The sequence below is a fragment of the Oncorhynchus kisutch genome, linkage group LG24 (genome assembly GCF_002021735.2).
Source record: "Oncorhynchus kisutch isolate 150728-3 linkage group LG24, Okis_V2, whole genome shotgun sequence".
In the NCBI taxonomy this organism is placed as follows: Eukaryota; Metazoa; Chordata; class Actinopteri; order Salmoniformes; family Salmonidae; genus Oncorhynchus; species Oncorhynchus kisutch.
Genome location: NC_034197.2, coordinates 35,896,484 through 35,914,061, shown reverse-complemented (window position 1 = coordinate 35,914,061; position 17,578 = coordinate 35,896,484). Strand labels below are relative to the sequence as shown.

General features: G+C 47.1%; 1 protein-coding gene across 10 annotated transcripts in view; it reads left to right on the top strand.

The window, feature by feature from the left end:
* The window catches only part of LOC109882959 (extracellular sulfatase Sulf-2-like), a 286,145-nt gene that overhangs the window by 201,096 nt on the left and 67,471 nt on the right, over positions 1–17,578 (top strand). For all 10 annotated transcript variants that reach the window (XM_031803860.1, XM_031803857.1, XM_031803863.1 and 7 more), the window contains one exon: positions 10,003–10,242. In XM_031803860.1, the coding sequence (XP_031659720.1) occupies positions 10,003–10,242 (240 nt within the window). The remainder of the gene's footprint in view (positions 1–10,002; positions 10,243–17,578) is intronic.

The following is a 17,578-nucleotide window of genomic DNA, read 5'->3' as shown; positions in this document are numbered from 1 at the left end:
TAGAGTTCCCCACCCTTAGACTCTCTCAGTCAGACAGACAGACAGACAGTTAGAGTTCCCCACCCCTTAGACTCTCTCAGTCAGACAGACAGACAGACAGCAAGAGTTCCCCACCCCCTAGACTCTCTCAGCCAGACAGACAGACAGTCAGACAGACAGACAGACAGCTAGAGTACCCCACCCCTTAGACTCTCTCAGTCAGACAGACAGTTAGAGTTCCCTACCCCTTAGACTCTCTCAGTCAGACAGACAGTTAGAGTTCCCCACCCCTTAGACTCCCTCAGTCAGACAGACAGTTAGAGTTCCCCACCCCTTAGACTCTCTGTCAGACAGACAGACATACAGTTAGAGTTCCCCACCCCTTAGACTCTCTCAGTCAGACAGACAGACAGACAGTTAGAGTTCCCCACCCCCTAGACTCTCTCAGTCAGACAGACAGACAGACAGTTAGAGTTCCCACCCCCTAGACTCTCTCAGTCAGACAGACAGACAGACAGACAGACAGACAGACAGACAGACAGACAGACAGACAGACAGACAGACAGACAGACAGACAGACAGCTAGAGTTCCCCACTCCCTTGACTCTCTCAGACAGACAGACAGCTAGAGTTCCCCACCCCTTAGACTCTCTCAGACAGACAGACAGACAGACAGACAGACAGCTAGAGTTCCCCACCCCTTAGACTCTCTCAGTCAGACAGACAGACAGACAGACAGACAGCTAGAGTTCCCCACCCCTTAGACTCTCTCAGTCAGACAGACAGACAGACAGACAGACAGACAGACAGCTAGAGTTCCCCACCCCTTAGACTCTCTCAGTCAGACAGACAGACAGACAGACAGCTAGAGTTCCCCACTCCCTTGACTCTCTCAGACAGACAGACAGCTAGAGTTCCCCACCACTTAGACTCTCTCAGACAGACAGACAGTTAGAGTTCCCTACCCCTTAGACTCTCTCAGACAGACAGACAGACAGCTAGATTTCCCCACCCCTTAGACTCTCTCAGACAGACAGACAGACAGACAGACAGACAGACAGACAGACAGACAGACAGACAGACAGACAGACAGCTAGAGTTCCCCACCCCTTAGACTCTCTCAGTCAGACAGACAGACAGACAGACAGACAGACAGACAGACAGACAGACAGACAGACAGACAGACAGACAGACAGACAGACAGCTAGAGTACCCCACCCCTTAGACTCTCTCAGACAGACAGACAGTTAGAGTTCCCTACCCCTTAGACTCTCTCAGACAGACAGACAGACAGACAGACAGCTAGATTTCCCCACCCCTTAGACTCTCTCAGACAGACAGACAGACAGACAGACAGACAGACAGACAGACAGACAGACAGACAGACAGACAGACAGACAGACAGACAGCTAGAGTTCCCCACCCCTTAGACTCTCTCAGTCAGACAGACAGACAGACAGACAGACAGACAGACAGACAGACAGCTAGAGTTCCCCACCCCTTAGACTCTCTCAGTCAGACAGACAGACAGACAGCTAGAGTTCCCCACCCCTTAGACTCTCTCAGACAGACAGACAGTTAGAGTTCCCTACCCCTTAGACTCTCTCAGACAGACAGACAGACAGACAGCTAGAGTTCCCCACCCCTTAGACTCTCTCAGACAGACAGACAGACAGACAGACAGACAGACAGACAGACAGACAGACAGACAGCTAGAGTTCCCCACCCCTTAGACTCTCTCAGTCAGACAGACAGACAGACAGACAGCTAGAGTTCCCCACTCCCTTGACTCTCTCAGACAGACAGACAGAGTTCCCCACCCCTTAGACTCTCTCAGACAGACAGACAGTTAGAGTTCCCTACCCCTTAGACTCTCTCAGTCAGACAGACAGACAGACAGACAGACAGCTAAAGTTCCCCACCCCTTAGACTCTCTCAGACAGACAGACAGACAGCTAGAGTTCCCCACCCTTAGACTCTCTCAGTCAGACAGACAGACAGACAGTTAGAGTTCCCCACCCCTTAGACTCTCTCAGTCAGACAGACAGACAGACAGCTAGAGTTCCCCACCCCCTAGACTCTCTCAGCCAGACAGACAGACAGTCAGACAGACAGACAGACAGCTAGAGTACCCCACCCCTTAGACTCTCTCAGTCAGACAGACAGTTAGAGTTCCCTACCCCTTAGACTCTCTCAGTCAGACAGACAGTTAGAGTTCCCCACCCCTTAGACTCTCTCAGTCAGACAGACAGTTAGAGTTCCCCACCCCTTAGACTCTCTGTCAGACAGACAGACATACAGTTAGAGTTCCCCACCCCTTAGACTCTCTCAGTCAGACAGACAGACAGACAGTTAGAGTTCCCCACCCCCTAGACTCTCTCAGTCAGACAGACAGACAGACAGTTAGAGTTCCCACCCCCTAGACTCTCTCAGTCAGACAGACAGACAGACAGACAGACAGACAGACAGACAGACAGACAGACAGACAGACAGACAGACAGACAGACAGACAGACAGACAGACAGACAGACAGACAGACAGACAGACAGACAGACAGCTAGAGTTCCCCACTCCCTTGACTCTCTCAGACAGACAGACAGCTAGAGTTCCCCACCCCTTAGACTCTCTCAGACAGACAGACAGACAGACAGACAGACAGCTAGAGTTCCCCACCCCTTAGACTCTCTCAGTCAGACAGACAGACAGACAGACAGACAGCTAGAGTTCCCCACCCCTTAGACTCTCTCAGTCAGACAGACAGACAGACAGACAGACAGACAGACAGACAGCTAGAGTTCCCCACCCCTTAGACTCTCTCAGTCAGACAGACAGACAGACAGCTAGAGTTCCCCACTCCCTTGACTCTCTCAGACAGACAGACAGCTAGAGTTCCCCACCACTTAGACTCTCTCAGACAGACAGACAGTTAGAGTTCCCTACCCCTTAGACTCTCTCAGACAGACAGACAGACAGACAGCTAGATTTCCCCACCCCTTAGACTCTCTCAGACAGACAGACAGACAGACAGACAGACAGACAGACAGACAGACAGACAGACAGACAGACAGACAGACAGCTAGAGTTCCCCACCCCTTAGACTCTCTCAGTCAGACATACAGACAGACAGACAGACAGACAGACAGACAGACAGACAGACAGACAGACAGACAGACAGACAGACAGCTAGAGTTCCCCACCCCTTAGACTCTCTCAGTCAGACAGACAGACAGACAGACAGCTAGAGTTCCCCACCCCTTAGACTCTCTCAGTCAGACAGACAGACAGACAGACAGCTAGAGTTCCCCACCCCTTAGACTCTCTCAGTCAGACAGACAGACAGACAGCTAGAGTTCCCCACCCCTTAGACTCTCTCAGTCAGACAGACAGACAGACAGCTAGAGTTCCCCACTCCCTTGACTCTCTCAGACAGACAGACAGCTAGAGTTCCCCACCCCTTAGACTCTCTCAGACAGACAGACAGTTAGAGTTCCCTACCCCTTAGACTCTCTCAGACAGACAGACAGACAGACAGCTAGAGTTCCCCACCCCTTAGACTCTCTCAGACAGACAGACAGACAGACAGACAGCTAGAGTTCCCCACCCCTTAGACTCTCTCAGTCAGACAGACAGACAGACAGACAGCTAGAGTTCCCCACTCCCTTGACTCTCTCAGACAGACAGACAGACAGCTAGAGTTCCCCACTCCCTTGACTCTCTCAGACAGACAGACAGAGTTCCCCACCCCTTAGACTCTCTCAGACAGACAGACAGACAGACAGACAGACAGCTAGACTTCCCCACCCCTTAGACTCTCTCAGACAGACAGACAGACAGCTAGAGTTCCCCACCCCTTAGACTCTCTCAGTCAGACAGACAGACAGACAGTTAGAGTTCCCCACCCCTTAGACTCTCTCAGTCAGACAGACAGACAGACAGCTAGAGTTCCCCACCCCCTAGACTCTCTCAGCCAGACAGACAGACAGTCAGACAGACAGACAGACAGCTAGAGTTCCCCACCCCTTAGACTCTCTCAGTCAGACAGACAGTTAGAGTTCCCTACCCCTTAGACTCTCTCAGTCAGACAGACAGTTAGAGTTCCCCACCCCTTAGACTCTCTCAGTCAGACAGACAGTTAGAGTTCCCCACCCCTTAGACTCTCTGTCAGACAGACAGACATACAGTTAGAGTTCCCCACCCCTTAGACTCTCTCAGTCAGACAGACAGACAGACAGTTAGAGTTCCCCACCCCCTAGACTCTCTCAGTCAGACAGACAGACAGACAGTTAGAGTTCCCACCCCCTAGACTCTCTCAGTCAGACAGACAGACAGACAGACAGACAGACAGACAGACAGACAGACAGACAGACAGCTAGAGTTCCCCACTCCCTTCACTCTCAGACAGACAGACAGCTAGAGTTCCCCACCCCTTAGACTCTCTCAGACAGACAGACAGACAGACAGACAGACAGACAGACAGACAGACAGACAGACAGACAGCTAGAGTTCCCCACCCCTTAGACTCTCTCAGACAGACAGACAGACAGACAGACAGCTAGAGTTCCCCACCCCTTAGACTCTCTCAGACAGACAGACAGACAGACAGACAGACAGACAGACAGACAGACAGACAGACAGACAGACAGACAGACAGACAGCTAGAGTTCCCCACCCCTTAGACTCTCTCAGACAGACAGACAGACAGACAGCTAGAGTTCCCCACCCCTTGGACTCTCTCAGTCAGACAGACAGTTAGAGTTCCCCACCCCTTAGACTCTCTCAGCCAGACAGACAGACAGTCAGACAGACAGACAGACAGCTAGAGTTCCCCACCCCTTAGACTCTCTCAGACAGACAGACAGACAGACAGCTAGAGTTCCCCACCCCCTAGACTCTCTCAGCCAGACAGACAGACAGTCAGACAGACAGACAGCTAGAGTTCCCCACCCCTTAGACTCTCTCAGACAGACAGACAGACAGACAGACAGACAGACAGACAGACAGACAGCTAGAGTTCCCCACCCCTTAGACTCTCTCAGTCAGACAGACAGTTAGAATTGCCCACTCCCTTAGACTCTCTCAGTCAGACAGACAGACAGACAGACAGTTAGAATTGCCCACTCCCTTAGACTCTCTCAGTCAGACAGGCAGACAGAGAAATGATTGTCAGTCTTCTACGCAGCTGCCATTGCAGAAGGCACACCAAGCCAGATGCCGCGTGACGCCCTCTCACTGAGAGGAACTCTTTGGCACGTCAGCACCCCTATACCCACAATACATCACTTCCCCTACGTCAAGGGCTTGGCGTGCACACCCAAGACTCGTCTCTCTGTCTCTCTGTCTGCTGTGTTCCGAGTTGTGCTGGCATGGGGGTGGGAGAAGGGGGGGGGGGGTATTAAACACTTTTCCACCAGTCATTTTCACTGTGCTGAGAGAGAGGGGGGGGGAGGAGGGAGGAGAGAGAGAGAGAGAGGGTGGGGGGAGAGAGGAGAGAGAGAGAGAGAGAGAGAGAGAGAGAGAGAGAGAGAGAGAGAGAGAGAGAGGAGGGGAGGGAGGGAGGGAGGGAGGGAGGGAGGGAGGGAGGGAGGGAGGGAGGGAGGGAGGGAGGGAGGGAGGGAGGGAGGGAGGGAGGGAGGGAGGGAGGGAGGGAGGGAGGGAGGGAACGGCAAAGCTTCAAACCAGCTCACTTCATAACTTAAAGGATTTAATTCCCTAAACCCCAGTAGATTAACCTTCTGTAACCAGAAAAATGAAGGGAATTTAGATGCCCATTGTTACGTAACGAAAAAGAGAGACTGTAATTCCGAATGGAAACCATGGGGTTCTAGATAAAAGTCCTTGGGAGTAATTTTCTAAAGCAATTTTGACAAAAGCCTCTATTCCATATAGGAGGGCGAGCAGCACTTTATCCCTTTATCTGCCATCACCTGATATTACATCCAGACCACCGAGAGCCTACCACTGCTCTCTGCCAATCACCCTCTCCGCTGTGGGCCGAGGACCTATCCCACGTTAAATCGTTGAATATGCAAACTTTCTACTGGGTAATTAACTACGAGTAGCCAATCAGAGCTCCTCCTCCGTCATCAGGCCCCACTTCAGAGCACTCCATTTATTACTCGGTACTGTGCTGTTCCCTAAACACTAAACCCTCTCCAGCTCTCTCCAAACTGCATCCTTGTCCCCTTAAGCATGCTTGAAAATGGACACTCCAGTTCCATCCAGCTTTACTTAGAGTAGTTTAGCCCTTCTCTCGCTCTCTGTCCGTCTGTCAGTCTCTCTCTCTCTGTCTGTCTGTCAGTGTCTCTCTGTCTGTCTGTCAGTGTCTCTCTCTCTCTCTCTCTCTCTCTCTCTCTCTCTCTCTCTCTCTCTCTCTCTCTCTCTCTCTCTCTCTTTCTCTCTCTCTGTCTCTCTCTCTGTCCGTCTCTCTCTCTCTCTCTCTCTCTCTCTCTCTCTCTCTCTCTCTCTCTCTCTCTCTCTCTCTGTCTCTCTGTCTCTCTCTCTCTGTCTGTCTGTCAGTGTCTCTCTGTCTGTCTGTCAGTGTCTCTCTCTCTCTCTCTCTCTCTCTCTCTCTCTCTCTCTCTCTCTCTCTCTCTCTCTCTCTCTCTCTTTCTCTCTCTCTGTCTCTCTCTCTGTCCGTCTCTCTCTCTCTCTCTCTCTCTCTCTCTCTCTCTCTCTCTCTCTCTCTCTCTCTCTCTCTCTGTCTCTCTGTCTCTCTTTCTCTCTCAATTCAATTCAAGGGGTTTTATTGGCATGGGAAACATGTGTTAACATTGCCAAAGCAAGTGAGGTAGATAATATACAAAAGTGAAATAAACATACAAAATTGACAGTAAACATTACACTCTAAGGAAGAGAAATTTCAAATGTCACATTATGGATATGTATAGTGCTATAACGATGTGCAAATAGTTAAAGTACAAAAGGGGAAAAACCAAATGTGGGTTGTATTTACAATTGTTTGTTCTTCACTACTTGCCCTTTTTTGGCAACAGGCAACAGGTTACAAATCTTGCTAATGTGAGATTCCACTGCCTCTCTCTCACCTTGTCAAAGTAATTTCACAGCACTTTACAATTACAGTGGAAAAGGTGAGGCCGTTCCTGAATGAAAAGGGCCCCTGAAGACTCCATATTGCAGGATGATTGCCTATTTTGTACAGTCTATTTTAGGCGGCTCTCCAATAGATTTGGCCAATCAACAAATTGCTCACTCCAAGTGTACAAGGTTAAAGGTGTCTGTAGCGTATCACAAAATACTGTTTGGAATTCACCTCAGGCAGCCCTGTTATCTGTGAAAAATCTCCCATGTTACAGTTTTTTTTTACAATCACTAGGACCCATTTCTCAGTACTTAAGTCACTTTTTCAAAACACTTCACACAGTTCTCCTAACTAACTTTTGGCTTGGCACAGCAGTTCATTTCACTTTCAAAATGCCCTAAAACTACCAAAACACTTCACACAGTTCTCCTAACTAACTTTTGGCTTGGCACAGCAGTTCATTTCACTTTCAAAATGCCCTAAAACTACCAAAACACTTCACACAGTTCTCCTAACTAACTTTTGGCTTGGCACAGCAGTTCATTTCACTTTCAAAATGCCCTAAAACTACCAAAACACTTCACACAGTTCTCCTAACTAACTTTTAGCTTGGGAACAGCAGTTAATTTCGCTTTCAAAATGCCATAAAACTACCAAAACACTTCATGTCTCAAATCAACTCGTTCTTCCCATAACATGAGCAGAGGTTGTCACCCAACAAGCACACGTTGTCACTCATAAAACATTGACCGAAACAACACTAACAACAGGTAGCATTACACAATGTTGTCTTTACAAAACAAGAATGACACCTCTCTACTGTTTAGAATCCACTGCAGTTTATGTTACAGGAATGAATCAGACATGATGCAATAAGCTTCAATATGTTCTATGTCATTTTATGGCATTGAGTGATTCCAAAATACAATCATTTATATATACACCATCTACCAATACAGATACAGTAGCAATACTAGTCAACCCTGTCTTCTGCATTTGGCCACAGGTTCTCATCCACGTCACATCTTATGTCATCTTGGGCAACACACCTAGGAAATAATATTTTGGAATGCCTGGTCCATCCCTGGCAATCTTCTGCAGATATGTCCAGGCATCCAGCAATAATTGTGTCTAGGAGGGACATTTGATCATGTGGATGGTGGTCATAAACCTTCCACCTCCATGAGGAAAATAATTCCTCTATGGGGTTGAGGAATGGAGAGTAAGGTGGAAGGATCACAATTACACACAAGTGGGTTTGTTCTCTCCTTCCTTCTCCCCTCATCACATCCCTCCTCCTTCCTTCTCTCTCCATCACATCTCTCCTCCTTCCTTCTCCCCTCATCACATCTCTCCTCCTTCCTTCTCCCCTCATCACATCTCTCCTCCTTCCTTCTCCCCTCATCACATCCCTCCTCCTTCCTTCTCTCTCCATCACATCTCTCCTCCTTCCTTCTCCCCTCATCACACCTCTCCTCCTTCTTTCTTCCTCCATCACATCTCTCCTCCTTCCTTCTCTCTCCATCACATCTCTCCTCCTTCCTTCTCCCCTCATCACACCTCTCCTCCTTCTTTCTTCCTCCATCACATCTCTCCTCCTTCCTTCTCCCCTCATCACACCTCTCCTCCTTCTTTCTTCCTCCATCACATCTCTCCTCCTTCCTTCTCCCCTCATCACATCCCTCCTCCTTCCTTCTCTCTCCATCACATCTCTCCTCCTTCATTCTCCCCTCATCACACCTCTCCTCCTTCTTTCTTCCTCCATCACATCTCTCCTCCTTCCTTCTCCCCTCATCACACCTCTCCTCCTTCCTTCTCCCCTCATCACATCCCTCCCCTTCCTTCTCCCTCCATCACATCTCTCCTCCTTCCTTCTCCCCTCATCACACCTCTCCTCCTTCTTTCTTCCTCCATCACATCTCTCCTCCTTCCTTCTCCCTCATCACATCTCTCCTCCTTCCTTTTCCCCTCACCCTCCCTCCTCCTTCCTTCTCCCTCATCACATCCCTCCTCCTTCCTTCTCTCTCCATCACATCACTCCTCCTTCCTTCTCCCCTCATCACATCTCTCCCCTTCCTTCTCCCTCCATCACATCTCTCCTCCTTCCTTCTCCCCTCATCACACCTCTCCTCCTTCTTTCTTCCTCCATCACATCTCTCCTCCTTCCTTCTCCCTCATCACATCTCTCCTCCTTCCTTTTCCCCTCACCCTCCCTCCTCCTTCCTTCTCCCCTCATCACACCTCTCCTCCTTCTTTCTTCCTCCATCACATCTCTCCTCCTTCCTTCTCCCTCATCACATCTCTCTTCCTTCCTTTTCCCCTCACCCTCCCTCCTCCTTTCTTCTCTCACACATGAGCAGAACAGATGCCATGCTAAGTGGTGTGTGGGGGCTGCCTCCCGCTTGTCACATGTCAGTCTGAAACAGACCAGATCTGACCCTGTTTGTTCTTCACTGATTGCCCTTTTCTTGTGGCAACAGGTCACAAATCTTGCTACTGTGTTGGCACACTGTGGTATTTCACCCAGTAGATATGGAAGTTTATCAAAATTAGGTCTGTTTTGGAATTCTTTGTGTAATCTTAGGGAAATATGTGCCTCTAATATGGTCCTACATTTGGCATCTCCACCTCATTTTGTGGGCAGTGTGCACATAGCCTGTCTTTTCTTGAGAGCCAGGTCTTCCTACGGCGGCCTTTCTCAATAGCAAGGCTCACTGAGTTTGTACATAGTCACAGCTGCCATGCTCCTTTTCTCTCTCTCTCTCTGTCTCTCTGCCTCTCTCTCTCTCTCTCTCTCTGCCTCTCGATCTCTGTCTCTCTCTCTCTCTCTCTGTCTCTCTCTCTCTCTCTCTCTCTCTCTCTCTCGCTCTCCCTCTCTCTCTCTCTCTCTCTCTCTCTCTCTCTCTCTCTCTCACTCTCTCTCTCTCTCACACACACTATCACTTACTTTCTCTCCCTGTCTCTCTCTCTTTCCCCCTCGTCAGGCTCCATGCAGGTCATGAATAAGACACGTTGTATCATGGAGCAGGGCGGGACTCACTTCTCCAACGCCTTTGTGACCACGCCCATGTGCTGTCCTTCACGCTCCTCCATGTTGACGGGGAAGTACGTTCACAACCACAACACCTACACCAACAACGAAAACTGTTCCTCCCCCTCCTGGCAGGCCCAGCACGAGACTAGGACCTTCGGAGTGTACCTCAACAACACCGGCTACAGGACAGGTCAGTAGTCCGTACAGATTGACACACACACACACACACACACGTTTACTTGAAGTCATCACTTATCTCTTAATCAATTGAGGCAAACACTATTTTTATTGAGAATTCAAAACCCTTTCTTAATTAGATTACACATTTCACACTCTGTTAGGACTTGTGAAAGCCATTAGATGTGTTCTATCCTGCCTGGTGTTCTGTTCTATCCTGCCTGGTGTTCTGTTCTATCATGTCAGTTGTTCTGTTCTATCCTGTCTGGTGTTCTGTTCTATCTTGCCTGGTGTTCTGTTCTATCCTGCCTGGTGTTCTGTTCTATCCTGCCTAGTGTTCTGTTCTATCCTGTCAGTTGTTCTGTTCTATCCTGTCTGGTGTTCTGTTCTATCCTGTCAGTTGTTCTGTTCTATCCTGTCTGGTGTTCTGTTCTATCCTGCCTGGTGTTCTGTTCTATCATGTCAGTTGTTCTGTTCTATCCTGCCTGGTGTTCTGTTCTATCCTGCCTGGTGTTCTGTTCTATCCTGCCTGGTGTTCTGTTCTATCCTGCCTAGTGTTCTGTTCTATCCTGCCTGGTGTTCTGTTCTATCCTGCCTGGTGTTCTGTTCTATCCTGCCTAGTGTTCTGTTCTATCCTGTCAGTTGTTCTGTTCTATCCTCCCTGGTGTTCTGTTCTATCCTGTCAGTTGTTCTGTTCTATCCTGCCTGGTGTTCTGTTGTATCCTGCCTGGTGTTCTGTTCTATCTTGCCTGGTGTTCTGTTCATTCCTGCCTGGTGTTCTGTTCTATCCTGCCTGGTGTTCTGTTCTATCCTGTCAGTTGTTCTGTTCTATCCTGTCAGTTGTTCTGTTCTATCCTGCCTGGTGTTCTGTTCTATCCTCCCTGGTGTTCTGGTCTATCCTGTCTGGTGTTCTGTTCGATCCTGTCGGTCCTGATTAGTGGACTACTACCCCCTATTACCTACAGGATATAGTCATCTACTACCCCCTATTATCTACAGGATATAGTCCACTAGACCCCCTATTATCTACAGGATATAGTCCACTAGACCCCCTATTATCTACAGGATATAGTCCTCTACTACCCCCTATTATCTACAGGATATAGTCCTCTACTACCCCCTATTATCTACAGGATATAGTCCTCTACTACCCCCTATTATCTACAGGATATAGTCCTCTACTACCCCCTATTATCTACAGGATATAGTCCACTACTACCCCCTATTATCTACAGGATATAGTCCTCTACTACCCCCTATTATCTACAGGATATAGTCCTCTACTACCCCCTATTATCTACAGGATATAGTCCACTAGACCCCCTATTATCTACAGGATATAGTCCACTACTACCCCCTATTATCTACAGGATATAGTCCACTAGACCCCCTATTATCTACAGGATATAGTCCACTAGACCCCCTATTATCTACAGGATATAGTCCACTAGACCCCCTATTATCTACAGGATATAGTCCTCTACTACCCCCTATTATCTACAGGATATAGTCCTCTACTACCCCCTATTATCTACAGGATATAGTCCTCTACTACCCCCTATTATCTACAGGATATAGTCCTCTACTACCCCCTATTATCTACAGGATATAGTCCACTAGACCCCCTATTATCTACAGGATATAGTCCTCTACTACCCCCTATTATCTACAGGATATAGTCCTCTACTACCCCCTATTATCTACAGGATATAGTCCTCTAGACCCCCTATTATCTACAGGATATAGTCCACTAGACCCCCTATTATCTACAGGATATAGTCCTCTACTACCCCCTATTATCTACAGGATATAGTCCACTAGACCCCCTATTATCTACAGGATATAGTCCTCTACTACCCCCTATTATCTACAGGATATAGTCCACTAGACCCCCTATTATCTACAGGATATAGTCCTCTACTACCCCCTATTATCTACAGGATATAGTCCACTAGACCCCCTATTATCTACAGGATATAGTCCTCTACTACCCCCTATTATCTACATGATATAGTCCACTAGACCCCCTATTATCTACAGGATATAGTCCTCTACTACCCCCTATTATCTACAGGATATAGTCCACTACTACCCCCTATTATCTACAGGATATAGTCCTCTACTACCCCCTATTATCTACAGGATATAGTCCTCTACTACCCCCTATTATCTACAGGATATAGTCCACTAGACCCCCTATTATCTACAGGATATAGTCCTATACTACCCCCTATTATCTACAGGATATAGTCCACTAGACCCCCTATTATCTACAGGATATAGTCCTTTACTACCCCCTATTATCTACAGGATATAGTCCACTAGACCCCCTATTATCTACAGGATATAGTCCTCTAGACCCCCTATTATCTACAGGATATAGTCCACTAGACCCCCTATTATCTACAGGATATAGTCCACTAGACCCCCTATTATCTACAGGATATAGTCCACTAGACCCCCTATTATCTACAGGATATAGTCCTCTACTACCCCCTATTATCTACAGGATATAGTCCTCTACTACCCCCTATTATCTACAGGATATAGTCCTCTACTACCCCCTATTATCTACAGGATATAGTCCTCTACTACCCCCTATTATCTACAGGATATAGTCCACTAGACCCCCTATTATCTACAGGATATAGTCCTCTACTACCCCCTATTATCTACAGGATATAGTCCACTAATACCCCCTATTATCTACAGGATATAGTCCTCTACTAACCCCTATTATCTACAGGATATAGTCCACTAGACCCCCTATTATCTACAGGATATAGCCCACTAGACCCCCTATTATCCACAGGATATAGTCCACTACTACCCCCTATTATCTACAGGATATAGTCCTCTACTACCCCCTATTATCTACAGGATATAGTCCACTAGACCCCCTATTATCTACAGGATATAGCCCACTAGACCCCCTATTATCTACAGGATATAGTCCACTACTACCCCCTATTATCTACAGGATATAGTCCTCTACTACCCCCTATTATCTACAGGATATAGTCCTCTACTACCCCCTATTATCTACAGGATATAGTCCTCTACTACCCCCTATTATCTACAGGATATAGTCCACTAGACCCCCTATTATCTACAGGATATAGTCCTCTACTACCCCCTATTATCTACAGGATATAGTCCTCTACTACCCCCTATTATCTACAGGATATAGTCCACTAGACCCCCTATTATCTACAGGATATAGTCCTCTACTACCCCCTATTATCTACAGGATATAGTCCACTGGACCCCCTATTATCTACAGGATATAGTCCTCTACTGCCCCCTATTATCTACAGGATATAGTCCTCTACTACCCCCTATTATCTACAGGATATAGTCCCTACTACCCCCTATTATCTACAGGATATAGTCCACTAGACCCCCTATTATCTACAGGATATAGTCCTCTACTACCCCCTATTATCTACAGGATATAGTCCACTGGACCCCCTATTATCTACAGGATATAGTCCTCTACTGCCCCCCTATTATCTACAGGATATAGTCCTCTACTACCCCCTATTATCTACAGGATATAGTCCTCTACTACCCCCTATTATCTACAGGATATAGTCCTCTACTACCCCCTATTATCTACAGGATATAGTCCTCTACTACCCCCTATTATCTACAGGATATAGTCCTCTACTACCCCCTATTATCTACAGGATATAGTCCACTAGACCCCCTATTATCTACAGGATATAGTCCACTAGACCCCCTATTATCTACAGGATATAGTCCTCTACTACCCCCTATTATCTACAGGATATAGTCCACTAGACCCCCTATTATCTACAGGATATAGTCCTCTACTACCCCCTATTATCTACAGGATATAGTCCACTAGACCCCCTATTATCTACAGGATATAGTCCTCTACTACCCCCTATTATCTACAGGATATAGTCCACTAGACCCCCTATTATCTACAGGATATAGTCCTCTACTACCCCCTATTATCTACATGATATAGTCCACTAGACCCCCTATTATCTACAGGATATAGTCCTCTACTACCCCCTATTATCTACAGGATATAGTCCACTACTACCCCCTATTATCTACAGGATATAGTCCTCTACTACCCCCTATTATCTACAGGATATAGTCCTCTACTACCCCCTATTATCTACAGGATATAGTCCACTAGACCCCCTATTATCTACAGGATATAGTCCTATACTACCCCCTATTATCTACAGGATATAGTCCACTAGACCCCCTATTATCTACAGGATATAGTCCTTTACTACCCCCTATTATCTACAGGATATAGTCCACTAGACCCCCTATTATCTACAGGATATATTCCTCTAGACCCCCTATTATCTACAGGATATAGTCCACTAGACCCCCTATTATCTACAGGATATAGTCCACTAGACCCCCTATTATCTACAGGATATAGTCCACTAGACCCCCTATTATCTACAGGATATAGTCCACTAGACCCCCTATTATCTACAGGATATAGTCCTCTACTACCCCCTATTATCTACAGGATATAGTCCTCTACTACCCCCTATTATCTACAGGATATAGTCCTCTACTACCCCCTATTATCTACAGGATATAGTCCTCTACTACCCCCTATTATCTACAGGATATAGTCCACTAGACCCCCTATTATCTACAGGATATAGTCCTCTACTACCCCCTATTATCTACAGGATATAGTCCACTAATACCCCCTATTATCTACAGGATATAGTCCTCTACTAACCCCTATTATCTACAGGATATAGTCCACTAGACCCCCTATTATCTACAGGATATAGCCCACTAGACCCCCTATTATCCACAGGATATAGTCCACTACTACCCCCTATTATCTACAGGATATAGTCCTCTACTACCCCCTATTATCTACAGGATATAGTCCACTAGACCCCCTATTATCTACAGGATATAGCCCACTAGACCCCCTATTATCTACAGGATATAGTCCACTACTACCCCCTATTATCTACAGGATATAGTCCTCTACTACCCCCTATTATCTACAGGATATAGTCCTCTACTACCCCCTATTATCTACAGGATATAGTCCTCTACTACCCCCTATTATCTACAGGATATAGTCCACTAGACCCCCTATTATCTACAGGATATAGTCCTCTACTACCCCCTATTATCTACAGGATATAGTCCTCTACTACCCCCTATTATCTACAGGATATAGTCCACTAGACCCCCTATTATCTACAGGATATAGTCCTCTACTACCCCCTATTATCTACAGGATATAGTCCACTGGACCCCCTATTATCTACAGGATATAGTCCTCTACTGCCCCCTATTATCTACAGGATATAGTCCTCTACTACCCCCTATTATCTACAGGATATAGTCCTCTACTACCCCCTATTATCTACAGGATATAGTCCACTAGACCCCCTATTATCTACAGGATATAGTCCTCTACTACCCCCTATTATCTACAGGATATAGTCCACTGGACCCCCTATTATCTACAGGATATAGTCCTCTACTGCCCCCTATTATCTACAGGATATAGTCCTCTACTACCCCCTATTATCTACAGGATATAGTCCTCTACTACCCCCTATTATCTACAGGATATAGTCCTCTACTACCCCCTATTATCTACAGGATATAGTCCTCTACTACCCCCTATTATCTACAGGATATAGTCCTCTACTACCCCCTATTATCTACAGGATATAGTCCACTAGACCCCCTATTATCTACAGGATATAGTCCTCTACTACCCCCTATTATCTACAGGATATAGTCCACTAGACCCCCTATTATCTACAGGATATAGTCCTCTACTACCCCCTATTATCTACAGGATATAGTCCACTAGACCCCCTATTATCTACAGGATATAGTCCTCTACTACCCCCTATTATCTACAGGATATAGTCCACTAGACCCCCTATTATATACAGAGGATAGTGAACTACTACCCTAGGGGCCCTGGTCAAAGGTGGTGCACTATAAAAGAGGCTGGGCCTCTCTCAGAGTGGACGGCCGTTTGGGGTGCAGGCTGGGCCTCTCTCAGACTGGACGGCCATTTGGGGTGCAGGCTGGGCCTCTCTCAGAGTGGATGGCCGTTTGGGGTGCAGGCTGGGCCTCTTTCAGACTGGATGGCCATTTGGGGTGCAGGCTGGGCCTCTCTCAGACTTGACGGCCTTTTGGGGTGCAGGCTGGGCCTCTTTCAGAGTGGATGGCCGTTTGGGGTGCAGGCTGGGCCTCTCTCAGACTGGATGGCCTTTTGGGGTGCAGGCTGGGCCTCTCTCAGAGTGGACGGCCGTTTGGGGTGCAGGCTGGGCCTCTCTCAGAGTGGACGGCCGTTTGGGGTGTAGGCTGGGCCTCTCTCAGAGTGGATGGCCGTTTGGGGTGCAGGCTGGGCCTCTCTCAGAGTGGATGGCCATTCTCTGGCAGACCTTGCTGTTTCATCCAGACAGACACTGACATTCATAGGTTTCTTTACTAATGCAATAGTTGCTTTTACATTAGATACAGTACTTGGCTCCCAGCCATAACAGAGAGAGAAGTCCTTTCAGAAGCCAGCTCTGACATTGCCTTTGTCCTGTTCTCCAGAAATCACAGAACTTATAGGAAAAGAACACACACAAGCATGCACGCTCATACACACACATTCACTCATGATCAAAAACCCTTCTTTGAAGATGTGGTCATGTGCTTGTTTTGAAGTTACACCTTTGTGACTCATTCCAAATGAAAGGGGAGGCTGCTGCACAGCTCTGCACTGGTATAATTTCATCACACACATGAATGGAAATCTAGAAATGTAAAAAAACAAATAAGAAAAATCAAGAGAATCTCAATCTGTGTTACACTCGGTAACAAGACATGCAGTAACATGTGTTCCAAGCAGTTTCCCTAGAAATCCTCCACATTACGACTGACAGAAACCAAAGCCCACATCGGTCTACAATGTGTCTGTGCCATGTATCGGCCATGTCCTGCCTCTCCCCAACAACCCAACACTGCCTCAACCAAAGGCCTCATGCCATGCTAAAACCTATCAACTCATTATGTTAACGTTAAGCCACTGAAGAACTCTCCTTCCCCCAGAGAGAAACACCTGGGCAGGGTCTATCCTATTATTTATTATGATCTGAAAGGCAACACTGATCCTAGATCACTATTCTTACTCTCAGACACTTTGTGAATACGGTCTGATGTAGTAGGTAGTGTGTTCTCCCTCATCTACTGCCTGCTAATCCACTAGGAAAGGAGTGAATCAGATCAGAATTCTGTCTCCAGCATTTATCCAGACAGACTCACTAGTAGTGAGTAGTAGTAGTAGTAATAGTAGTAGCAGCAGTAAG